The 14,745-nt window shown below is 51.0% G+C and overlaps 5 protein-coding genes across 5 annotated transcripts; 1 reads left to right on the top strand and 4 right to left on the bottom strand.

The window, feature by feature from the left end:
- Positions 1 to 229: 229 nt before the first annotated feature.
- N7477_007795 (uncharacterized protein) lies at positions 230 to 2,548 on the bottom strand (the record flags this gene model as incomplete). The annotated part of the gene is given in 4 exon segments (XM_056969458.1): positions 230 to 1,275; positions 1,323 to 1,784; positions 1,856 to 2,213; positions 2,228 to 2,548. 4 exon segments carry the CDS (start codon positions 2,546 to 2,548, stop codon positions 230 to 232), a joined length of 2,187 nt encoding a protein of 728 aa, XP_056819490.1.
- Positions 2,549 to 4,519: 1,971 nt separating this feature from the next.
- N7477_007794 (putative AMP-binding enzyme) lies at positions 4,520 to 6,812 on the bottom strand (the record flags this gene model as incomplete). Its single annotated transcript, XM_056969457.1, has 6 exons — positions 4,520 to 4,625; positions 4,678 to 4,961; positions 4,997 to 5,932; positions 5,988 to 6,268; positions 6,323 to 6,578; positions 6,642 to 6,812. The coding sequence occupies 6 exons, from the start codon at positions 6,810 to 6,812 to the stop codon at positions 4,520 to 4,522; spliced, it is 2,034 nt and encodes a 677-aa protein (XP_056819489.1).
- A 684-nt stretch (positions 6,813 to 7,496) lies between these two features.
- On the bottom strand, positions 7,497 to 9,186 carry N7477_007793 (putative arginine transporter; the record flags this gene model as incomplete). The annotated part of the gene is made up of 2 exons (XM_056969456.1): positions 7,497 to 8,932; positions 8,994 to 9,186. 2 exons carry the CDS (start codon positions 9,184 to 9,186, stop codon positions 7,497 to 7,499), a joined length of 1,629 nt encoding a protein of 542 aa, XP_056819488.1.
- A 1,046-nt stretch (positions 9,187 to 10,232) lies between these two features.
- N7477_007792 (MARVEL domain-containing protein) lies at positions 10,233 to 10,811 on the bottom strand (the record flags this gene model as incomplete). The annotated part of the gene is made up of 3 exons (XM_056969455.1): positions 10,233 to 10,341; positions 10,393 to 10,675; positions 10,736 to 10,811. 3 exons carry the CDS (start codon positions 10,809 to 10,811, stop codon positions 10,233 to 10,235), a joined length of 468 nt encoding a protein of 155 aa, XP_056819487.1.
- A 1,413-nt stretch (positions 10,812 to 12,224) lies between these two features.
- On the top strand, positions 12,225 to 13,726 carry N7477_007791 (O-acetylhomoserine aminocarboxypropyltransferase/cysteine synthase family protein; the record flags this gene model as incomplete). The annotated part of the gene is made up of 4 exons (XM_056969454.1): positions 12,225 to 12,274; positions 12,337 to 12,835; positions 12,908 to 13,476; positions 13,531 to 13,726. 4 exons carry the CDS (start codon positions 12,225 to 12,227, stop codon positions 13,724 to 13,726), a joined length of 1,314 nt encoding a protein of 437 aa, XP_056819486.1.
- Positions 13,727 to 14,745: the final 1,019 nt, after the last annotated feature.

Raw genomic sequence — 14,745 nt, 5'->3', positions numbered from 1 at the left:
GCAATTCTTAGCTTAGATTGTTCTAGCCTGAATACGTACGGAAAGGAAATGCAACAATACCTCAGGAAACGCCGAAATCAACGCGGAAAAGGGGAATGGGAAAGCAATATCGCCGCCGGAAAAAAAAACGCCTGCCTGCTCACTTTCTTTGCGCTGAAGGATCCATGGTATCGTCACCTGGGAAAGCCTGCTGCCCCCATATGACCTGATCGTAATTCGTCGGAATGAGCTATCGCTCCATGCGCCCAGCCCAGTAGTCGAGCTGAAGATCAGATAGGGACTTGGTGGGAACTCCCCACGTCCGGGCCAGCCAGAGTGCCAGCCCGCCAACTACACCGACACTGCCGACGATTTGGACGATGATCCAGCTGCGTCGGCTAATGTCATCGATCCAGCCGACCACGCCGAGAGGATCGTAGGGACTCATGCTTGTGAAGCGGTACTCCTTGGATCCTGGGGGTCGCATAGCATGTAGCCCGCTCGGACCTTTCTCGCTGATGGGGATGTGAAGACCACAGAAACCGGGAGTCTGGGAGATGGGCACGAGGGAACCATCTATGACACATTCACTCAGTTTCTCACTTAGCCACACAGCGCGATCGCCACGGGCCAGGGCCGAGTATCGGTCACGCTCGTTTTGTAGGCTGCGTTGTAGGTCTGTTGCCCAGTGGGCAAGTCGCACTTGGGCCATGCGCTCTTCATGTCGTGTATAGTCTGTGATCCGGGCCATCGTGTAGCTAGGTGGCGAGTCGTTCATCGAAGAGACGGAGGAGTTCATGGATGCTCCTGGCATGCCGCGCCAGGCTAATCCACTGGTAGTGGTACCCGAAAGTGGGTTTGGAAGTGTTGCTGTAGTTAGTGGAGCTGGTGGGAAATCACCGCGGCGCTGCGCTAGTTTCTTCGCAGCTGAGTGGCGCATCCACGCGAGGTTGTCCCGGTCGAACAGCTTCTCTACCAGAATGCTAAGCTCAGATACGATGAGTGGCTGTACGTAGTCTGGATTCATCAGAGTACTGGCGTCCATGATTTCCATGTCGGCGGTTTTTTCGGACGATACTGCATAGGGAGGCTGTGGTTCGAGTGTGACAAGCTCTCCAGGCTGTGTATTGCCAAATAGGAAGGGTTTGATTCCAGCGTCTTGAGCTCGCTGGTGGAACTGATCCTTCAGCGAAGTGATTTGCTCGTCTGTCAGCCTGTCTGCCTTGGAGACGATAGGTATGACATTGCTCAGATCGCAGAGCTTGCGAATACATTCAACATCAGTCGGCAAAGTGTCTACGATGGTTAATACTGGAATGGTCTGAGAAGAAGACAGAACATACCCTCAGATATCAAGTACAAGACTGCATCTACTTGAGAGCCACCATTGCCAGCAAGCATATTCTGGAAATCTACACCCGAGCTCGCAAGGGCTGTGATTGCTCGTTGTAGTTGCTGGCGCATGTACTGGACGATGGCATCGGTTTGCCCTGCCCGGCTTAGGGAAGTAGCGGGTGTATCGACAAAGCAGAGGTTTCGTTCCAATACAATTTCGTCTATGCTTTTCCGGCGTCGCAACACGCGCGAGTCCTCTAGATCAGACCACCACGAGGGATACGGTTTGGTACTAGCGTAAATCTCGGTCACGGCAGTGGACACCCCGCGAGTGGGGACTCCGGAGTGGAGATGCGCCGGCCGGCGGCGTTCGAGAGAGGTTCCTGAGGAAAGAGCCTCGAGAGAATCAATGTGCACAATATCTTCACTTGTCTGAACGATGGATTTTATAAGGGATGATTTCCCGGATCCTTGGTTTTGATCTATTAGCGCATGTGCAATGAGGTATCACCCGCGAGGTGTCCACTCAACATAAACTTACCCGGAGCTCCAGCCAGGAGTACTTTGAATCTACCCATATCTTTTCCTCGGTCTGTAAAAGGTCGCCGACTGGGCATCGTCAAGCTTGGCATGATGAGCTGAGAGGCTCCAACTCCGCCAGTGCCAAGACGAGGTGATGCGCCGGACCTCTCATCCTCGTCTCCCGACATGAGGGGTTGACCGTATATTTCGTCAGTGATGGAGATATCGTCGAGTGGCCGAAGTGAATGATTCGAGATAGACTTCGGACTGCTAGGCAAAGAGCACGGCTCTTCGGGGTTAAGCGGGGTCAGCGGGCGCGAGACGGTATCAGAGGCGGGTGCTTGCGATGGCGAGTTGCGCAGATCATATTCAAAAGGCTTGATTGTTGAACGACGCCGTGAGCTCTGAGCTTCCTCCCCGAGTCATCAGGTCCTTGCGACGGACTGTTCATGTACAGGCTATCTCCAGGCATCGAGCGCGGGGAGGCAGTCAGTCCGGAGCGAGATAAGGTCTCCCCAAGGCTTTTCACCCCGTACATGCTCTCTCTGAGGTCGACAGATTCGTCGACAGGGGAGCCGGGCTCGTCATCGGAGGCATGCGGACTTCGAGATAGGAAGAAGGTAGAGGGGACAGTGGTGCGGGGATCAAGGGACGCGGAGTGCTCGAGAGAGGGTTTGCGGGCGAAATTCGGCAAGTCAGGAACAGGTCGCATGGTCAAGACATCGAGATCAGAGACTTATTTTAATGAGGTTTGATTTTAAGGGGATAGTGCAGCGATATCGCGGGGATCATGTCATGCTGCTCATGTAAGCCATCACGCGCGGGGTCGGGAACGAGGGCAACAGTACCATTCGAGGTCCTAGTGATTCATGACTGCCTATATAAGGTAATACTTGTAGGGGGAGGCTATTTCAATTAATTTAAGTGATATTTGTCATTATCATCCCACCGCTCTGATGTCAGGATTGTATCAAGAACACATTGGTGGCATGGTCGGATGATAACATGATTGTACTATCTGTTGTGTTATTATACACGGTGCGCTTTACCAGTATCAATCTTTATACTCCTTTAAGCTTTGAGGCTTCATATACTCTACTGATTAGGTTTGATAGGACGTGAATCTTCTGCTTCAGAGATGTGATGGGGTCAAGGCGCCACGTTGGCGGGGTTTCGTTAATTCTCGCATTGCGGGAGGCTTCCCTGTCATCTTATTAGATTCATATATCCTAGATATTTTAAAACAAATATGTAAGGCAAGATGGCCGAGTTGGTCCAAGGCGTATGGTTCAGGCTCACCTGATCCAAGTTTCCATATCTCGTTTACGGGGCGTGGGTTCGAATCCCACTCTTGTCAATTTCTTTTTTGCTCTACTTGATCTTGTTGTCCTCGCAGCTCAAAAGCTCATGTCTTTTTTTTCCTTGCCGCAGAAAACCACTTTCAGATCTTCCAAATGGATCTGGATCTCCTCTGAATCTCCATGGCCGGTAAATGGCGTTGTTCTCCAAATGTTGGACCAAACCAACCTCTTCATGGAAGTGGGAAGTTGCTCATTCACTACCATACGTTTCATTCTTGGGTACACAGTCAACCAATTCGTTTTCTCTTGCTCTATGGTGGTTGATTAACGCAAGGTATTAAAACAGGAAAAAAAGAGAGGGGAGGGGGGGGGGGGGTGAGGCCAGCTACATGCCTGGGGCAAGACGGCAGACATATATATGGGCTCTTCACTATCGATTTAACACACATGAAAGAAGTTACGACAGAATTCGAATTCCTTAATTTCAGAAACACCTATGTGTCCGCAGTTGAAATCGAGATCTAGCTTAAAAAAGCAAGACTAAGCCTAAGGCGATGCATAAGGACATGAGCAAAATTTAGATCGGGCAACGCATGGCCAGCGAAGTCCGCAAGAGAGGATTGCTATCATAATGCTAAAACTGGGGGTACTGTACATGAACCAGGCAAGATGGCCGAGTTGGTCCAAGGCGTCAGGTTAAGGTCCACCTTAACACCAAACATTGGTTTCCTGATCTCGTTTACGGGGCGTGGGTTCGAATCCCACTCTTGTCATATCTTTTTTTTTTTTTCGCCTCTCAATTTTCTTCCCATTTTCTTAGTACCCTTGCAGTTCATATTCGTCGGACAATCAACGCCTTCTTTTTACTATTGATGTTCAATCGAGATCACAAAACCATTGAGTCCTTGTCCCGTGAAATACTTCTTGACGATACCGTACGCGAATCAAATAGGCTATCCTGGGTCTGCTTGATCTAGAAGGCAATGAGTTTGAGCCTATACACCTGGATCTATCTCTCATTGCCTATTCATAGCCACTTGAGGTCTTGAATCCTTGATCATTCCGTTCGGTTCTCAATGTGATTGTCTGGACCACTTTAAACATGGTTGAACAAATGAATCATCGCCTGAAGTTCAAGCGCATCAAGATCATATCCTTGGTCCGTTCTCATAGATACGAGGGAAGATCAACCCAAAGACCGAGGCGTTCATCCAAACGTCATGCACGGAGAAAGGTTTATGAACATGAATGAAATTTCAAGGAGGCTCAGCTTAATATACTACAATGCATAGCCCGGCTATCAAACAAGATGCGGGCCTCTATGTACAGTCAAAAGGGGCAAAATACCCGCTAAGAATAGAAGACGACCTTGAACAGCAAGACTACAGCTTGGCGCGAGGAGCCGACTGTTCATCCAAAGCCTGGGCATACAGCTGGTCCAGGACCGCACGGTAGGCCTTGACGGTGGGAGGACGCTTCAGTTTAAGACTGGAAAGATCGTTAGCAAGTGTTATGATAAAAAGAACAATGAGGAACTTACGTAGGGGTCAAAAGATTGTTATCGACGGTGAAAGGCTCCAGTTTCAGAGAAACATTCTTCACACGTTCATAGCCCTGGAACTTGTGCTTCTTGGCCACGCGCTCGAGATCACGAAGCACGGCCTTGCGAATCTTCTCGTCGGTCAAGGCGGCCTTGATAGCGTCGACGTCAGTCTGTGCGATTTCACGGCCAAGGACCTTGCTGGCGAAGGGAGCGAACATGTCTGGGGCAACGCCGAATATGCCGACCAGGAAAGTCTGCATGCTGTCACCGTGAACGTAGACCTGGGCAAGGTAGCTGATCTCGGCCATGATCACACCCTCCAGGCGTTCAGGGAAATGTACTCGCCCTGAGCGAGCTTGAGGACGTTCTTGCGGCGATCGATGATGATAAAGCGGCCCATCTCATCGATCTGGCAGACATCACCGGTGCGGAACCAGCCATCCTCAGTCATGGCCTTGGAGGTCTCCTCCGGGTTCTTGAAGTACTCATTAAACATATTGTTACCGCGAAGGAGAAGCTCACCACGAGGGTAGGGCTTGTCGTCAACCGAGTACTCCATGTCGGGTAGGGAGACCAGGCAAGCTTCGGTACAGGGGGCAAGACGACCACAGTTGCCTGAAGAAAGATCCTCGGCCGACTGGGCGGTACCGCAAGCGTAGGACTCTGTCAGACCGTAGCCCTGGATGACATCGGTACCAGTGGCAATACGGAGGAAGTTGTGCAGGGTAGGGTCTAGAGGAGCAGAGCCCGAAACCATGGACTTGGCACGATCCAAGCCAAGAGCGGCAGCAACCTTCTTAGCCCAGATGCGGTCATACAGGGCATGGCGGACGGTAGCCTTGGAGGGGTCTGGATTCTTGAGGTTGGCAGTCTTCGCAGCAATGATATGCCGGGACAAAGCGCCCTTGAAGCCGGGCGCCTCAACGGTGGCAGCGCGCACGGCAGTACCGAAGCGGCTATAGAGGCGAGGGACGGACATGAAGCCAGTCGGCCTCAGGAGCTTCAGGTCATCGACAAGCTCCACGATGTTGCCGTGGAAGTAACCGATTCGGGCTCCACCCCAGAAAGCAGTGTGCTCGGCGAGACGAGCATAGATGTGAGCCAACGGGAGATAAGAGCACATTGTGTCACCACGGGCCTGGGCGACAGTCATGAGACCGGCAGAAGTTGCAGCTACAGCAGACCGATGCGTTAGAACGACACCCTTGGGAGGGCCGGTTGTACCGGAGGTATAGTTGATAGTGACAATATCCTCGGGCGAAGGGGCATTGTAGCCGCGCTTTGAGGCCTCCCCCCAAAGCCTCAACCTGGTCCATGCTATAGATAGCGACGTCCTGTCCAGCAGCCATGGACTCGAGCAGGGCGCGCTTGGAGTGCCCATCCTGTTCTCCAGCATCGAGCGGGTCCAAGCTGACAATAATCTTCAAATTGGGCAGAGATGCCTTGAGCTTCAACAAAGTAGGAATATGAGGGAGAGAGGTCACCACACAGTTCAGCTCTGCGTGGTTGATGATGTATTCAGTGGCGTCCGCGGCCAAGACATCGTAGATTGAGACAGAGAACAAGCCCTGAGACATGCACGCCAGATCTAAAGACCGGTTAATTACAGGGTATTCTTGAAGTCATTGATCTTAACACTTACCAGTTATTTGCCATTCGGGGCGGTTCTGACACCAAAGACCAATACCGTACTGGCCGGGACGGTGGCAGTTGTGCTTCTGGTGCAGCTCCACTAGACCGGCACCGAAATCCGCCCGCTTTTTCTGAACCTGTTCGTATGTGAACCACTGGTATGGGTCAAAGGACTTGGTAGCGGAGTTGTATGCCCGCCAGCCGAGGCAGTGGTTCTTGGGTTGGCGGTTGGCAGTCGACTCGAACATATCATGGGCAGTGACGACCTAAAGGAAATGTGGGCTTAGTTGATGTTTCTGTTTCCGTCTGAGTAGCAAGAAGGTTTGTACCTGAGGATCCAGGGTCTTCAACAACTCCTTTTGCGCATTCCATGCCCGATAGACGCGGCTGCGACCAGGCTGCTCGGTGCCAGGAATTGCGACCGAGTAGGGAGTACCCTTGGGCGGCTCCTGCTTGAGCTCTTCCGCCTTGGCGAGGTGGGCGGGTTGTGAGAAGAACATGTTGTCTACTTGTCCCGAATGTCAGCACATGCGTTCGGATGTCGCGGGGAGGCTATTCCATACCAGAACCTTAGATAAGAATCTCAGGATCGGATCAGGAGTGAAAGAGCAGCTCCAGAAAGAACCGATTCCCAGTGATCGGATAGGTGACGAAAAGGAGTGTGGGGGAGAGGAGAAGAGAGTCAGGAGTAGAAGAGCGAAATCCGGAGTGAGCGACCTTTCTGGTTATTTCTCCATTCACGGTGGATGATCGGCAAAGGGACCTCGGCTGTTTTTTTGGGGGGGGGGGTACTTGGTTGAGTATGGGGTGTCCCCTATATAAGAAAGTACCGAGCTAGTGTCCCCCTCCGGCTATGTTACAATGCAAGGCGATGTCATCCACATTTACTCACATGCGGTTTCACATGGCAGCTCGTGTTTTGGAGTTCGGCTTCCAAATTTTTCAAAAGATCATCATTGAGAATAAGGTTTACTTTGCGCCCGTTCTATCGTTGCGCCGCAACTATATGGAGACTATTCATTTACACTTTAAATCGTAGAACGCCATGCCCCATGCCATAAGTGACAAAACCCGAATGTCCACACCGATGACAATATACAACTATACAATGCGCTTAGCCACTGATCCAGCGCCAGATCTTGCCGTACCAGGTGGTAGGCTCGGTGGTCTCCCAGGACTCGTTCTCAGCCGTGGTTCGGCCAGTGTCTCAGGTCAGCCTCAAGCGGCCCGACGAAGGGATCGCGGTACCACGCCTTATGACCAATATACAGAACGGCGAACAGGATCAAGCTCAGGTAATCCATGAAGAAGTTCTGGACCTGGAAACCACCGATGAACGCGGTGAACCCTTGGGTAATGATGATGAGAATGTTGAAAAACAGACCGTACCAAGAAAGGAAAGGCTGCAGGACAGCCTTGTACGGCAAAACATCACGAGAAATGTTGCGTGCTTTGAGAGCGCGCATGAATGCAAGGTGGCAGGCGTTCAAAGAGGACCAGGTGATGAATCCGGCAACACCTGAGATCTGCATCAGCCAGGTGAACACTTCAGAGGCCGAGCTGGACACGTTCATGAAACCCAGCAGTCCGAACAAGGCCGTGAAGAGCACAGCCCAGTAGGGGACACCGCCCTTGGTGGTGGTCTTGAAGCATCGAGGGGCAAAGCCTTCCTGAGCCAATCCAACGAGGATACGGCTACCACTGTACACGTTGGAGTTGGCTGCAGAGAGTACCACGGTCAAGAGGACGGCGTTGATGATGTCTGGAAGAACGTTGACACCAGCGCGTCGAGCCGCAATGACAAAGGGCGAGGCGTTACCATTATTGGCATCGGATCCGCTACCCGTGCTGTTCAAGAGGCGTTCATCATCCGAAGGCACCACGATGCCAATGAAGAAGATGGTCAAGATAAAGAAGAAGATAATGCGGAAGAAAGTCTTCTTAATAGCAGAAGGGACAGTCTTGCGAGGGTTCTCGGTTTCACCGGCCGCAATACCGACCAGCTCCGTACCCTGATAAGAGAAACCAGCCTTGATCAAGACAGCCCAGAAACCGATGAATTTGGCGAGAGAGGTGTCTTTGCCAACATCGGTGAGCTCGTAGGCCACAAATGGACCAGGGTGAACCCAGTACCGGAAACCGATATATCCCTCCTGTCCAACACCGGCATTCATGCAGATAGCGAAAATCATAAAGCCGACGACGGTGATAATCTTGAGACTCGAGAGCCAAAACTCCATCTCTCCATAGAAGCTAACGGGAACCATATTGAACGCAATGATGACAACCCAGAAGACAGCGATAAAGATGGCGATTGAAATATTGGAATCCCAGAATTGAATGATCATACCCGTGGCCGTCAATTCCAATGCAAATGTCGAGGCCCACGAGAACCAATAGATCCAACCCATCGAGAAACCGAGACTTGGATCGATCAAACGAGCCGCATACGAGGTGAAGGAACCGGGAATAGGGATATATGTGGCGATCTCTCCCAGAGCGATCATGACCGAGTAGACGATACTTCCGACGAAGATGAAAGCGATGAGGGCGCCGACAGGTCCAGCCATGGCGATAGCGGCACCGCTACCAATGAATAAACCAGTTCCAATGGTGCCACCTTGGCGATCATCAGCATGAGACGGAAATAACACGGAACCCCATTGAATGAATCTACTCACCAATGGCAATCATCTGCAAATGACGACTCTTCAGTCTGCGCTTCAGATCGGGCAGCGGACTCGATTCACGGCCCGCGCCATGCTTCTCGTAGTCGACATTGTAGGCGTCGGACTCATACTGCGGCTGCACCTGGGTGATGGGACCCTCATTGTCCATCTTACCCTTCTCAGCCCTGGAGACCGTGGAGGCCATGTTTGGGCAGTACCGATTGAGTCAACTGAGTGAAGAGGAAAGAAGAGTCAGAAGGGAGAGATCTGAGCAGGTCTTTCACGTAATGTGCTCCACCCTAACGAGTTTGGGGGTCTCCGTCTCTGCTTCAAGTGGAGAAGCACGCGACGCGACGTCAACTCCGCTCAGATCGGCTTTTGATAGCGTTATGTAAAAGAAACTGGGGAATGTAATCAAGATACCCTACCCAGGACGATGGATGCAATGTTCACCTCAAATTGATCTGGACGTTTCCGGTCTATATGAAATTTTCAATACGTTGGATGCTACCCGGGTCCCAATGTGGGCCACGCCGACCAAGAAATTTTTTTTTTCTGGTGGCGAACGGTCCGTGAGTACCTATCTATACTTCTTGTCAGACCATTATTCACTGGATGACCAAGTAGCCATCCTGTCGTCCAGGCCTAGTCCTGTTCAAGCCTTTCGAGGCTCGAAACTCTGATCGCACTATGTGAGACGAGACACGAGGCTTTTCCCGAGCCCCGGCCGATTTCGGTATCGCCGACGCAGATGAGTAGCTTGTCCACCTCAGACTTCGACTCCTGTGAACCCGGCCCTAGCTTATTGTGAAGTTGACCAATGAACCACCAGGTAAAGTCACTTATCTTCTGTGTGGAAAAAAAAAATTTAAAAAAAAATTTAAAAAAACTCTCGGGCTCGGGAATCCCAGAGTTTCCCTCGGAGATGGAACCGTGGACGAACAATGTTGGAACCGTTCCCGTTCCTGTGGGTCTATCGATAAGTTGGGAAACCGGCTCCGCTAATCGCATTCCATAATGAGTTTGACATATCACGGCCTAGCTGTCATTAGAACTCAAATCCATTGAATGTAAATTATTTCATAGTTTCTAATTTCAATAAGGCATCAGATCATCGACCATGCTAATCACCAAGGGCAGGGGGTATCGGATATCGGGTATCGTTGAAGAAAATAAAAGCACCATCAAATCATCGGTGAACTGCTCCGAGGAAAAACCACCATAAACATCCTCCAAACACGACGTCATTCTCTAAACACCAAGATGAGCATTATGCTGCGTCTTCTGGGCAGTCTCACCGCTCCTGCGATGGTTCATAAGGTCGAGGACCGCGAAATAAGTCGTCACCGCGAAGAGAACCCTACTCAACTGTCAGTACCTTGTGCTCTGTTTACCCATATCCAAAACATACCATTCAAATGCGCCAAAGACGGTGGTTGCTTGCATTGCACTACATGCGCCCCAGTGGCAGTACGCAGGCGGAGGCAGCTCTGCGCCAAGGGCGATAAACCCGGCAAACCAAAAGATCATGGTGACCACCTCGACGGCAGGAATCACATAGTGGTGTGCGAGGCGAGGGAAGAAGATCGGGGCCGCACCGAGGTACGGGACGGCGACAAAGGATGTCCAGCAGCCCAGGAAGAGAAGGAAATCGACCGTGCTGGAGTACGCCCACCAGGAATAGGTGCTGACCACTGCCAGATTGTTAGTATCTCGGTGGGGGATCCACCGGGATCGACAGAGGGACAACGTACCATAGGCGGTCAAGGCGAGGACGATCAGACCGAAGATGGCCTGCACGATGCGAATAGCTTGAATCCAGGGAATCATGTTGATGCTTTGGATGCTGTTGTGTTTGAAAATGTTCTGCGATGAGCGATGCCCAAAGGGCAGGAGGGAGGTAAATAAAGGCTCAAACTATAAGGTCAGCCAAGTCAGCCACCTTCGTCGCGCCAGCGTCATCGGTGCAATCTTGGCAAATGCGCAGATCCATGCACTAATCGATGTAGGGTTGGCGTTGCTTACCTGGATTTTGGCCGGGGAAACTGACAGTATTCACACACATGCTGCCTAACGCTTCTTTTTTATACTCATGGAATCATAGCTGAATGAAATATCTATTCCATCTTTCTGTTGCCTATATTCACTGACGAAAATCCAAGCACAGCCACTAGCGTGCATGCAGCTTAATTCGATTGCCTAATGCTGAATGGGACATGTGAAACACTCTCCACATTAGCTCTAGTGGGCGTCTCTCTGCCGACCGATGACCCAGTGGCTTGCACAGTGGCTGACTGGGATCTGTCTCTATACAGGTAAATATGGGCGACTATTTTTTCTCTTGAGAAATAGAGATGTCTTTGTCATTTATTGAAAGTGCTCTTTGCCCTTTTGGAGGAACGTGGGCGCCCAAACACCAAACAAGGGGGTTGTCACTCCAGGGCCGTTTAGGCAGCCATCTACGACCTTCACCGTAGGGCGCCAATCATCTCAGTCAACAGTACTGCAGATCGAGTCAAATGCAATTTGATAGACTATGGATGCATCCGATTGTATAAGATACTCGCTGACCCGCCCGACCTCGGCTGAGAGAGCTCGTGCGTCTTTGCGACCCATAGCCTTATAGAAGCGCTGTCTGTGCATGTACGTTGAGAGATATTCAGAGTTGTGCTCCAAGCTAGCGGAGCCTTCTTGACCCAAGTAGGTACGAAGTAGACTTGGAAGTACCTCTGGGGTAATCTCGCCCACGGGTTCATAGGGATTTATAAACGTGGAATGCGGGGTACATCCTTCGCGACCCACCTGCAAAAGAAGGGACCTAGATGGATCGTCGTATGACTGGCTAGGAGCTTAAACAAGAAACCCAAGACACAGGAACTAGTGGCTAGATCTTTCCTACTGAGCCAACTCGTACTTCTTGCACACTTACTGAGCTTGTGCGACCAGGGACCAGATTGACGAGTCTCAAAAAAGCAAGTGGGGACCTCGAATCAACACGAAAATTCGGCCTTTGCCTGAGCATTGGAAGACGGGAAAGCTTCTGACCGTAGAATGAAATCACGCCATCCGCTCCCCCGCCATCGCGTTCTCCCCTCCTCTTGGCTCTTATATTTGGTTGAACCTGCTGGACAGTTCTTTTTTTCGTTTCTCTTCTCTTTCAACCTCCCAAGACACTTCGGGCGGTCTTGGATCTTCACCTATTGACTTCAAATTTCGAACATTGATCCCAAGCCAGCATTCACCATGTCTGACCCTCAGAACCTCCACTTCGAGACCCTCCAGCTCCACGCCGGGTAGGAATCCAATCCTCAATCCACCATCACCATCACATCTAACCATCATCCCCTAACCTTAGTCACACCCCGGACCCAACAACCAATTCTCGCGCCGTCCCCATCTACGCAACAACCTCATACACATTCAACGATTCTGCCCATGGCGCCCGCCTCTTCGGCCTCAAAGAATTCGGCAATATTTACAGTCGAATCATGAACCCAACAGTCGACGTCTTCGAAAAACGGATCGCAGCCCTGGAAGGTGGCGTCGCTGCCGTAGCCGCCTCCTCAGGCCAATCAGCCCAGTTCATGACCATCTCGGCGCTGGCCCATGCGGGTGATAATATTGTGTCGACGAGTAATTTGTATGGCGGGACTTATAATCAATTCAAGGTCATGTTGCCCCGGCTAGGGATTACGACGAAGTTTGTCAATGGGGATGATCCGGCGGATATCCGGGACGCTATCGATGAGAAGACCAAGCTAGTTTATGTCGAGACGATTGGAAATCCGAGGTACAATGTTCCAGATTTCGAGGCTATTGCTCAGGTTGCGCATGAGAAAGGAATTCCACTTGTGGTATGTCAAATGTGGGATGTGGCATGCATCCGATAGTGATGATACGAGATGGTCGTGCTGATGAACTACTAGGTTGACAATACCTTTGGAGCGGGAGGATACTTTGCACGTCCAATTGACCACGGCGCTGATATCGTCGTGCACAGTGCTACCAAGTGGATTGGTGGCCATGGAACCACGATCGGTGGCGTGGTCATCGATAGCGGCAAGTTCGACTGGGGCAAGAATGGTGCTCGATTCCCGCAATTCATCGAGCCGTCTGAGGGATACCATGGACTGAAGTTCTGGGAGACATTTGGCTCCATCGCCTTTGCTATTCTCGTGCGTGTCGAGATTCTACGTGATCTGGGTTCTGCTCTGAACCCCTTCGCGGCCCAGCAGTTGATTCTCGGCCTGGAAACTCTAAGTTTGCGCTGCGAGCGCCATGCAACGAATGCGCTGGCTCTGGCGAAATGGCTTCAGAAGAATGAGCATGTTAGCTGGGTTTCGTATCTCGGTCTTGAGGATCATCCTTCCCATCAGACGGCGAAAAAGTATTTACCTCGTGGATATGGTGGCGTATTGTCTGTTGGAATCAAGGGCGGTGCTGCGGCTGGCAGTCAAGTGGTTGATGGGTTCAAGCTGATCTCTAACCTTGCCAAGTATGTCTCTCTTTCGCTTCTCCTCACTGGTTTGTGTATTCTAACTTTTCTTAGTGTCGGCGACTCGAAGACCCTGGCTATCCACCCCTGGTCCACGACCCATGAGCAGCTCAGTGATGAAGAGAAGAAGGACTCTGGTGTCACGGATGATGCAATTCGGATCTCAGTTGGTACTGAGCATATTGATGATATCATTGCCGATTTCGAGCAGTCTTTCGCCGCTTCGAAGGCGGCGGCAACCACTGCTTGAAGAGGCTCAGTCTTACGAATACGCGTTGAATAGGACTGTCAGCAGACTAAGAAGGAAAAAGTTCATCTTAAAGTCACGTTGCGGGGCAATGAGGCCACGAAAGTACACAAGCGGAATATATGTGAAACACCTGGTAGCTGTTCATACTGAAGTAATATTATCCTACCGAATACCTCTTGAAGCATACATTGCATGTAACGCCACTTTTGAACCGAAATCTTCTAGTTACAGCGATTCAGCATATGCGTGTATCCCCTGGACGCAGACAAACCGCCGAGTCTATCAAGTCCAACGCGAATTACCACAAAGCCTTATAAAGTGTCACTGGGCTCATGCTCCTCCACCACATATTGTCACAACGTAAATCAGTATTATCTCATCAGCTCAGAAGGGGACAGGGTGCATGTTCTGGCGGCTACGTGCGAAATTCCTGCACGACAAAAACATTTGTCTCCAATAATCCTGCGTGATCATTCGCCTGAAGAACAGTGACGGACCCCGACAAGGGCGCAATTAGGGCCTTGGCGGAAACCCACGCAAAAGATGTGACCATGTTGGTCTGACTCGGGAGAGTCATGGTAATCGGAATCAATAGATCCGTCTCAAGGAAAGGAAACTATACGCGTGTCTAGATAAATGTGTCTATTCGGAGAACCTGCAGTATCCTGACATATGTATTTTGAAGGTCTTCCCCTCATGCAAGTAATTAACCCATCAGGGTCTAAGTATGTAGGCTACTGTGAAATTCAAGCACATCTCCTCAAACTGCGTCGAGATGCCAAGGCTCGGTCATCGCCCGGCCCTGGACCCTTTCCCGGCCCAATAGGCAACAGTGTGCGAAACGGGTAATTCGTGCCTTTTGCGTATAATCGTGCAGTTGTTGATATTCCCTATCGCCGAGTTCGAAGCTAGGCTATCTCACTCTCTCGTCCACTGCTCCACGAGTGAAAGTTTGCGGTTCTCTACCTCCTTTTCGTCCCCGCCTGATTTCATTGCATTTAGGGATCAGTTTCATTCCT

This window comes from Penicillium maclennaniae (assembly GCF_028827695.1).
Source record: "Penicillium maclennaniae strain IBT 15551 chromosome Unknown utg000007l:1.0-4884863.0:1.0-4888362.0, whole genome shotgun sequence".
Lineage (NCBI taxonomy): Eukaryota > Fungi > Ascomycota > Eurotiomycetes > Eurotiales > Aspergillaceae > Penicillium > Penicillium maclennaniae.
Note: the sequence above shows the minus strand (reverse complement) of the source record. Positions and strands in the feature narration are given on the sequence as shown.